Below are 10,429 nucleotides of genomic sequence, written 5' to 3'. Positions count from 1 at the left end.
GCAGCAGTGACCACCAGCACTAGCAAATGCCAGCGTCGGCCACGCAGCAGCAACCAAGGCCGACCTCAGCAACGAACACCATCAGCATCAGCAACACCATCAGCATCAGCAACACCATCAGCATCAGCAACACTATCAGCAGGAGCAGCAGCAGCCAATCATTATCATCATCATCAGCAGCAGCAGCCGTTACCATCAGCATCAGCATAGCCAATACCAGCATCAGCATCAGCATCAGCATAGCCAATACCAGCATCAGCATCAGCATCAGCATCAGCATAGCCAATACCAGCATCAGCATAGCCAATACCGGCATCAGCATCAGCATTAGTATAGCCAATACCACCAGCAGCATCATCAGCATCAGCATAGCCAATACCAACAGCAGCATCAGCAGCAGCGTGGAGCCACACCAGGTGCTCGGGCAGCGTGGACACCCTTGGACGCCGGACCCCTCCTCAAGGCCCAGACGGGTGCGGGTGGTCAGGGCTGTGGCCCGGGCCTGCTGGGTGTGACCCCCGCCCTGCCCCTCCCTGGCCCCCAAAACCCTTGATGCCAGGCTCTCGCCACGGCCCACGCCGGGCGGGAACAGGCCAGTAGCCCCGGGACCCCCGCCCGCCCCGCCCCACCCCGCCCTGCCAGGCCACAAAGGCCTTTGTGGGTCACTGGCGCGGGGAGACTGCACCCCTCGCGGCCTGGCCCGGACCCGGCCTGGGCTGCCAGCACCGTGGTCGGTAGGAGGCGCCATGGGGGCCTTGGGATGTGGGGAGTGGCCAGTAGGGGGTGTGATGGGAGCCCTTGGGAAGTAGGGAGTGGCCAGTAGGAGGCGCCATGGGGGCCTTGGGATGTGGGGAGTGGCCAGTAGGGGGTGTGATGGGAGCCCTTGGGAAGTAGGGAGTGGCCAGTACGGGGCGTCTTGGGGGCCTTTGGGGTGCAGGGAGTGGCCAGTAGGGGGCGTAATAGGGGTATCTTGGGGTTGCAGGGAGTGGCCGGTAGGGGGCATCATGGGGGCCTTTGGGGTGCAGGGAGCAGCCTATAGGGGGCACCATGGGGAGCCCTTGGGGGTGCAGGGAGCGGCCGGTAGGGGGCGCCAGGGGGACGTATAGGGGTGCAGAGACGGACCCCTGGGCCCGGGGCACCGGGAGGTCCAGCCCAGCCCTTGGTCCCGCTCCCGGAGCGAGGGTCCGGGCACGAGGCGGGGGTCTCGGTGCCCGCCCGGCCCTTCTGGGCCCGCGGGGACTGTGGCCGGGGCGGGGGCGGGGAGCCCGGGGGAAGAGGGGGGCGGAGGGCGAGGCCCGCGGGCACTGCCCCGGGCGAGGGTGACGTGCCTAGGGCCACCTGCTTTCCCGGGCGCAGGCACCTGCACCCGCACCCGCAGCCCCGACACCTGGCCATGGCCTACAGCTTGCTGCGGAAAAACACCGTGAAGTCCGTGCTCCGCAGCGACAGCTTTAAAATGTAAGCGCTCGGCCCAGAGTGCCCCTGGGTGGGCTCAGGGCGAAGAGCCCTGGGCACCCTGCGCTTCCCGTGAACCTAAGCCAGCCGGAGTCTTCGCTGTAGGGAAGGGAGTCCAGCCTCTGGAGGTTGCACACGCCAGCAGGTCCTTGCTCGCCTGGGGCCCGCCCATCATGTAAAAAATGTTTTAAAAATTTTATAAAGTAGTTCACAGAAAACAGTAACAACAAGTCTCACAATGGAGACGTTACAGGTACCTGCTTGAGCAAATCCACGAGCAACGGGATGACAGTGACAGTGAGTAATCGACACCAATTCCACCAACCGTTACACCTTCCCACCACCACCTGAAACCCAAATCCCTGCCCCAAAGCAGAACCGAAATAATATATTTTGTATTGTTATGAAAAACCGCTGAAAATGCTACAAAAAGGAATCCTTAGAGGAAAGAGTGTGGAGGTTGCTGTATTTCACTCAGGATTCCATTAAGTCCTTCTATAAGAGATAATGAACATGTTGTTAAAGGTTTAGTCTGAGTGCTTTAAATATATATATATATATATATATATATATATATATATATATATATATATATCTGTAACAGTTCCACAATGAAATTGACCACATCATATTCAATGCATGGTTTTGTCTGACCGATGTCGCTGTTGTCCCAAAATTCCAAACGGGATCGGACCACCATCTCCTTCGTGCAAAATTTTACTTCACAGAGCGGGGAGAAAGGACTGCAAAGTTTAAGTTTAAGAGGAGAACTTCCAGAATGACCACCAACTGGGAGTTGTTCAGCACTATTGCGGCAACGTGGGAAGATGCCGTCATTGACAACATCAACGAGGAATACGATCGATTGGTTCAGCACCTCCATGACTGCATGAGGAATGCCGAGAGTGGGAAAGCCACAAACAGACTCCTGTCTTCTGAAACTCTCGAGCTCATTCGCCAACGTGGTTTGGCATGAGCCTCGGGCAATCACTAGCTAACATCTGAGCTCGCAAAGCTGAGCAGAGAAGCGATAAAGGAAGACCTCAAAGAGAAAAGAGCAGCAGTGTTGGCCGATGCAGCAGAAGCCAGGAAAAGTATTCGCAACGCTCGCCTGTCCTTCGCCAACTACAAGACCAAGATGACTGCCCTCCGATGTCCCGATGGATCTATCACATCCTCCAGAAAGGCAATGGAGAGGATTATTCACGACTTCTACTCGGATCTCTTTGACAGCCATGTCCACCTGCCCACATACCAAATTCCGCAGGATGGATATGTCGTTCCCAATGTCCTCCCTTCCAAAATCTGACACGCCATTTCATCGGTAAAGACGCGTACCGCACCCGGTCCAGACAAGGTCAGACCCGAACACCTGAAGAATCTGCAGTCAGTACTCACCAATACTCAGCTCTTCACATGCTACCTGTCTGAATGCAAGGTTCCGTCCCAATGGGAAACCAGCAGGACTGTTCTGTTGTACAAGAAGGGAGACATCCGTGACATTGGCAACTATCGCCCAATCTGCCTGTTGTCCGTTGTCTACAAGTTGTTCACTCGAGTCATCCTGAATAGAACAGGCAGAACACTAGACGAAGGACAACCATGAAAGCAAGCCGGGTTCCAAAAAGGATTCAGCACCATCGACCAATTCTTTTTTTTTTTTCTTTTTGGGTCACACCTGGCGATGCACAGGGGTTACTCCTGGCTCTGCACTCAGGAATTACCCCTGGCCATGCTCAGGGGACCATATGGGATGCTGGGATTTGAACCCGGGTCGGCCGCGTGCAAGGCAAATGCCCTACCCGCTGTGCTATCTCTCCAGCCCCCACCATCGACCAATTCTACACAGTGACCAAGGTCATTGAAGTTTTGCAAGAGTTCAAGATGCCGCTCTGTCATGTTCATCGATTTAAAAAAGGCCTTTGAATTTTCCACATGGTGATTCAATAAAATAAAATTAAAAAAAAATAAAAAAGGCCTTTGATTCTGTTGAGACTGGAGTGGTCATTGAAGCCCTAGCCAAACAGGGCATTCAAACTCAGTACATCAAGATTCTCTGTGAGCTTTATTATGGATTCACCACCAGGATCTCACCATTCTACAAGGAAGTGATCACTGACGTAAAGAGAGGGGTTCGGCAGGGTGATACCATTTCACCGAAACTCTTCAGTGCTACCCTCAAGAACATCATGTGACGACTGGAATGGGAAGGAATGGGAGTGAAGATAGACAGTCGGCAACTACACCTCCGCTTCATTGATGACATCATTCTCATAATACCAAACATTAGCCAAGCGGCACAAATGCTGGCCGACTTCGACTGCGAGTATGGAAAGGTCGGGCTGCAGCTGAATCTCACCAAGACAATGCTCATGAAAAACGAACTAGTCTCTGACGTTCCATTTGCTCTCAATGGAACGAACATCTCCGAATGTATGTAGCAATGTGTACCTGGGTCAAGAACTCAACATAAGGAACGACTTGGCACCAGAACGGCACAGGAAGAAGAGAGCAGTGTGGAACGCCTTCAAGAGCGTTGAAGAAGTTAAGAGGACAAAGAACCTCTGGCTCTGGGCACATCTTTTTGACTCCACTGTTCTTCCTGCACTAACATACGCCTCAGAGACCTGGGCTCTGAGCAAACAGGATGAGAACGCTATTTGGGTATCCCAAAGAGGAATCAAAACAGCTATGCTTGGAATATCACATTTCACTCAAGCAAGAGAGGGAATCCGGAGTTCTGACCTCTGTCGATGATCAAGAATCAGGGACGCTGTCTTGTTTGCCGAGGCGTCGAAAATCAGATGGGCTGGACACATAATGTGATTTAGAGATGACTGCTGGACTTGAGCTGCTACTGACTTGATTCCATAGGATGTCAAAAGACCGAGTGGCTGCCCACCCACAAGATGGTCAGACTTCTTCATCAAAATCCTGAATGAACGGTTTGAGGTTCTTCCTGTTCCTGGAATGAGCAGATACCATTGGGCTACACTAGCATGCGACAGGGACCAATGGAGATGTTACTGGTACCTGCTCGAGCAAATAGAAGATCAATGGGATGACAAGTGATACAAGTGACCTGTAATATATATATATATATATATATATTTTTTTTTTTTTCCCTCTAAAATTGGTTGCCTCCTACTCTGAACCCTGTCAAATGGGGTCCACCCATTTTAATCCCAGAGTTTTTCCCCCAGCTCCTGAGCACAGAACCAGGAATAGCCTAGGGGGTATCTCCCTAACCACCCCAACCAAAGAAAGGGAGTTTTATAAGCCTTACAACTTACCTGTCAGCGCTTTACATCAAAATAACACTTTCAAAAGAGAAAACTGAAGTTGGCGGTTGTTCATGAGAGTCACTGGTAAATTGGTGGTTCAGACCTCTTTTCCAATTTTAAAATACAAACATGAAGGTTCTAAATAAATACTATGCCTGGATCAAGTGTTGGCTCTTCCGTCTACCTACATGGTCCTCGGGATTGAACTTGGGTCACACCCTGAGAGCCTTTATATATGCCAAGCCCCTGGCCAATTTGTCATTTTCCTTTCCCTAATATGACTGTACTTTTGATCAGTCGTAAAACTTGGAACTTACACATCTTAACTAGTTCATTCTCTTAAAAGATGTGGAAAGGGGCTGGAGTGATAGCACAGCGGGTAGGCGTTTGCCTTGCACGCGAGCGACCCGGGTTCGAATCCCAGCATCCCATATGGTCCCCTGAGCACCGCCAGGAGTGATTCCTGAGTGCAGAGCCAGGAGTAACCCCTGTGCATCGCCGGGTGTGACCCAAAAAGCAAAAACAAAACAAAACAAAACAAAACAAAAAAAAGGTGTGGAAAGATTGATTTGTTTCCAAGTCAGCAGTTAGGGTAATTCTGGAAAAAAATCAGTTTTATTGAGGTAAAATTGTACTTTACCATTAGGTAAGTCCTTAGGTAAGTTTTAAGATGTACATCAGAAAAAATCAGCATTTGTGCATAGTATGTAAATTTTTCACTAAAGGCCGACTTTTTCTTTCATATGGTAATCTTCCAGCATCTCGCTTCCGTCCTTCATACAAAGTTCCTTCTCCTTTATTTATTTATTTATTTATTTATTTATTTATTTATTTATTTATTTGCTTTTTAGGTCACACCTAGCAATGCACAGGGGTTACTCCTGGCTCTGCATTCAGGAATTACTCCTGGCGGTGCTCAGGGGACCATATGGGATGCTGGGAATCGAACCCGGGTCGGCCACATGCGAGGCAAACGCCCCACCCGCTGTACTATGGCTCCAGGCCCTAAACTCCTTCTCTTGACTAGAGTTGCAATTCTGGAAAACCTCGAAGGCTCCCTGGAAATGAAAATGCTTAGTGGAGACTGAAACAGAATTCATAGGCTGTCTCCTGTATAACCCAGACTGGAGACTTGATAACTATTTGTTGAATAAATTAATGAATTTCTGTCCCAGACAGGACCCTTGGAAACTCCCACTGCTTACAAAACTCTGGTACACGAACATCGGGTACATACGAATGCCTTTCTTGGAAGAACTTTCATTTAGAAACTATGTACACCTCAGGAAACACGGGATCATGAAGATCAGTCAGCTCCCCTCTGCAGAATGTAAGTTCTTTAAGAAGTCCTATAGACAAGTATAAGGAAGTTCTATAGTAGTTCTATAGAAATGCAACACGTGTGTCTCGCTTTGCTTGCTGCCAGAGAAGTGTTTCAAGGTGCTCTCCCAATCCCCTCTCCCCTGTCAGCAGCTCGGCATTCTTGCCGTGTAGATCTGTGTGATGAGTAGCCGGCTCCACCTAAATTAGACCTGCTGGTCATGTTGTATTTTTCAGGCCTCAGAACCGAAAAGGAGTATGAAACAAAACGCCAGAGTTACCTGCAGTCTCAGAAGCAGCTTGCTGAGCAAATCGCTTCTTCCCTAAGGGGCTGCCCGGTGGGTTTGAGGAGACCCCAGCCGCCAAAGAGAAAACCAGCTCGCACCTGAGCCTGGCTCGAACCTTCCTGCCCACAGCAGAGGCGGGAAGCAGCCACTGACGCTGGGATTCCCAGGGGTGCGGTCTGGGTGGGGTCTGCCCTTGGCGGGTGCCAATGAAGCAGGAATGGGGTCTTTGTGCTACTTTCATTTTCGTAAAATTGCACGAAGGGAAGAGGGAACTCCATGCCAGGGACGTGTTTTGTTTGCCAGCTTGTTTGGGGGCCATACCCGGCGGTGCTCAGAGCTTTCTCCTGCCGGGGCCCGGGGGCCCCCTATGTGGTGCTGGGGATCAAACCAGCCGTGTGCCAGGCAAGCGCCCTCTCGACTGTGCTCGGCTCCCGCTGAGGTGGATTTTGGATGCCCGTCTTTGCCACTCCAAGGAGGCATCAACAAGGAGAGATTTTAATGCATCGGAGTACTGTGACTTACAGTATTGCTAGCAGCGGTTTCCTGTACATCACCCCAGGACCCCCACTACCGACAGTGCTGCTCTTGAATCATAACACTATTCTTCTTCTTTTTTTTAATAAAAATTTTATTTTATTAAATCACCATGTGGAAGATTACAATGCTTTCAGGCTTACGTCTCAGTTATACAATGCTGAAACAACCATCCCTTCACCAGTGCCCATATACCACCACCAAAAAAAAAAAAACTCCACACAGTACACCTCCCATCCCACCCCCCGCCTTGTAACTGATAAGTTTCACTTTACTTTCTGTTTACTTTGGTTACATTCAATATTTCAACACAAACCTCACTATTATTGTTAGGAGTACCCCACTAGAGTCAGTATTGTGAAGAAAAAATGAGGTCACGCGGCCGCTACTTGGATTTCTGTACTTTAACAACTAAGTCCAGGGAGATTTCTTCCAGATATTGGATCATTGCAAGCTTGAAAACCCCATCTGTGGTCGTCATAATATGGCGGACACCACGCCCTTCATCCCCGGAAAGGAAGAGGCGGGAGAGAGAAATACCTTTCCCCTCCTGGGCGGGCACGGGGCCGAGGCTTAGTTCTCAGGCTGGAGACATTCTGCGAGGAGTTGCCCATGCCAAAGGAGGTTTTGCTGGGTCTGGATTCACGCTCGTGCAGCTGTGGAGAGGCCGCACACGCGTGCGGCCCCCGGGATCACATCTCGGCGGTGGACCATAACACTATTCTTAAATAATTAAAAAAGCCTTGTGAAAAACTATAAATTTGTCTTTAATAGTCTCCCGCTTCCCATGAGACAACATTTACTGTTCTCATGGGACACTTAAAAAATGATGGAAGCAACATGTTCCTTTATGTTTTAGGAGTGCATATTTATTTTGGCAGGGGGTGTTGGTCACACCGCCTGTGCTCCGTTTCTTCCTGGCTCTGTGCTCAGGCTCTGGGGCCCTCTGGAGTGCTGGGGGTCAAACCCGGGTCGCCCGTCTACAAGGCACGCATCCTACTCACTGTACTAAAGGTCTAAAGTTTTAGACTTAATTAAAAAAATCTAAGTCTTTTACTCTGACCCCTAACAACCTAATTTTATTTTTCACTGAAGGACTCTCTGTTCCTTCACTCACCCCTTTCCTTGCCTCCCAGCGATGCTTTAACCCTTTGTCTCTGCCCCCCTCTGCGGATGGGTCTCTGCTCAGTCCCAGCCTCAGGGCCCCTAGCATGTCAGCACGATGCAAGTCACTTTTGGTCACTGACCTTCAGTTTTCTTCCATGTAAGACAGAGCGAGTCCGAACCATCGAAGGAGCATGGAGACTGTTTCGGAGCTTATTCCGGTGGGAATTCGCTCAGTTCCTTGCATTGGAATCTCCATTTCTTCTGCCGACTTGGGGGCATTTCTCTGTCCCTGTTGCTTGTGGACTGTCCCAGGCTCTTCTCAGGCTCTTTCCAACCTCGTGTGCGGATGGTGTCCATCTCCTTCTCCCCGGGCAGCAGGTCTCGACTCGAGAACAGATCACAGAGGAACCAGCCTCTGTCAGCACCTCTACCCTTCTTTTCCAAGCCTTCAGCATCTCTTACTGGGGACACAGACAAGGCTTCCCTGCCCTCTGCCCCCGAGTGAGTGAAGAATCTTTTTATTTATTTTTTTTAATTAAAATTTTTTTTCTTGGGCTGGAGCGATAGCACAGCGGGGAGGGCGTTTGCCTTGCATGAGGCAGACCTGGGTTCGATCCCCAGCATCCCATATGGCCCCCTGAGCACCACCAGGGGTAATTCCTGAGTGCAGAGCCAGGAGTAACCCCTGTGCATCTCCGGGTGTGACCCAAAAAGCAAAAACAAATTTTTTTCTTGATGATTCACCGTGAGATATAGCTACAAGCTTTCCTGTTTGAGTGATAATCACTGATGGTCGGAGGAACCGGTCGGGATGGGAGTTGAGTGCCCAAAGTAGATAAAGGAGCGAAGGATCTTTATTAACCAGAAGGAAAATAACCAGAATTCTTTGGGATGCTGGGGTCGGGCCCCCCCAGTGCTCCGGGGTCACTGCTGACTGTGTGCTCAGGAGTGACCCCTCGTGGGGAGAGGAGTTAGGTAGGGTCACTGCCTCCTGAGCACCAGCTGCCCAGTGTCCCCCTCCTGCAGGGTCTCCTGAGCCCTCGGCTTCCTTTATTTATTTATCTAAGGGGTGGGGTCACCCTTGGCGGTGCTCGGACAGTGCTCCTGGCTCTGTGTTCAGGGCTCACTCCTGGTGACAGGCAGTGAACCTACATCAGCCGAGTGCAAGGCGAGCGAGCTCCCTGCCCCTTTCGCTCTACTCCACTTTTTTTTTTTCTTTAAGAAATATTTTATTGAACCACCGTGAAAACAAGAAAAAAAATACAAAACTTTCAGGTTTAAGTCACAGTCAAATACTGATTAAACCACCATCCCTTCACCAGTGCACCCGTTCCACCACCAAGAACCCCAATACACCCCCCTCCCACCCCACCCCCCATCTAAATAGCTAATGATATTCCCATTATTCTCTATATATATTGAGTACATTTCATATTTCCATACAGAACTCACTATTATTGATTGGACATTTTCCCCAACAATCAGGCCTGCTGAATAGGCATCATCTAATAATTTCTCTTCATTGGTAAGAGTGAAGACTTTGGCCGCGTATTGGGTTTCTAATATTTTAGCTCAGTTCACAGTCAAAATGCATGGCTGCAAGAATCCGCTCTGGTGCCAAAATGGGTTAGGAGACCTCAGGATCACAGTCAATAGGCGCGGAGGCTCTGCTTCTCGTGCCGCGGCTCTCGGTTCATCTCTGGGCGGAAGGCGCGCCGGGAACGCCCCCCCTCCCAGGACCACCTACTACTCCACTTTTTATTTTTTATTTATTTATTTATTTTTGCTTTTTTGGGTCACACCCGGCGATGCTCAGGGTTACTCCTGGCTCTGCACTCAGGAATCACTCCTGGCGGGGCTCGGGGGACCATATGGGATGCTGGGAATCAAACCTAGGTCGGCCGCGTGCAAGGCAAACGCCCTACCCATTGTGCTATTGCTCCAGCCCCACTCCACTTTTTAAAAAAAATAATTTTATTTTAGGCACTGCCATTGATGAAACTATTAATGGTAGTTTTCGTACACAGTGAAGCACCACACTTCACTGTGGGTCACTTTCCTCCACCATTGTCCCAGTGTCCCCCCAAACCTCCTCCCACCCCTCCACCTTAGTGAGCTTCCTATTAAAGGCCAGTTCTCAGTGTCGGTGCCTTTGGGCACTTGTTATTCCCCACGACACGTTTCTTTATACCCCACACCTGAGAGAGATCGTTCTGCGTCTGTCTCTCCACTGTAGACCAAGCACTCAGCCTGATACTCTCCAGATCCATTCGCATAGCAACAAGTGACCCGATTTATCTTCCTATAGAGCTGAGTCACACGGCAGAGCCTGGCAAGCTCCCCGTGGCATATTCGATATGCCAAATACAGTAACAATGACAGGTCTCATTCCCTTGACCCTGAAAGAGCCTCCAATTGTTGGGAAAGACGAGTAAGGAGAGG

At 50.2% G+C, this 10,429-nt stretch overlaps 1 protein-coding gene across 1 annotated transcript; it reads left to right on the top strand.

Moving 5' to 3' along the window:
* Nucleotides 1-1,393: 1,393 nt before the first annotated feature.
* On the top strand, nucleotides 1,394-6,448 carry CUNH4orf36 (chromosome unknown C4orf36 homolog). Its single transcript, XM_004614378.2, has 3 exons — nucleotides 1,394-1,458; nucleotides 5,915-6,069; nucleotides 6,297-6,448. Exons 1-3 carry the CDS (start codon nucleotides 1,394-1,396, stop codon nucleotides 6,446-6,448), a joined length of 372 nt encoding a protein of 123 aa, XP_004614435.2.
* Nucleotides 6,449-10,429: the final 3,981 nt, after the last annotated feature.

This window comes from Sorex araneus, chromosome 5, assembly GCF_027595985.1.
Source record: "Sorex araneus isolate mSorAra2 chromosome 5, mSorAra2.pri, whole genome shotgun sequence".
Classification (NCBI taxonomy): domain Eukaryota; kingdom Metazoa; phylum Chordata; class Mammalia; order Eulipotyphla; family Soricidae; genus Sorex; species Sorex araneus.
This window is presented reverse-complemented; position numbering and strand designations above follow the sequence as displayed.

Coding starts and splice junctions, on each gene's coding strand:
- CUNH4orf36 (XM_004614378.2), top strand. CDS start 1,394: ATGGCCTACAGCTTGCTGCGGAAAAACACCGTGAAGTCCGTGCTCCGC. Junction 1,459..5,914: donor CGCAGCGACAGCTTTAAAAT/GTAAGCGCTCGG, acceptor TTTCTGTCCCAG/ACAGGACCCTTGGAAACTCC. Junction 6,070..6,296: donor TCAGCTCCCCTCTGCAGAAT/GTAAGTTCTTTA, acceptor TGTATTTTTCAG/GCCTCAGAACCGAAAAGGAG.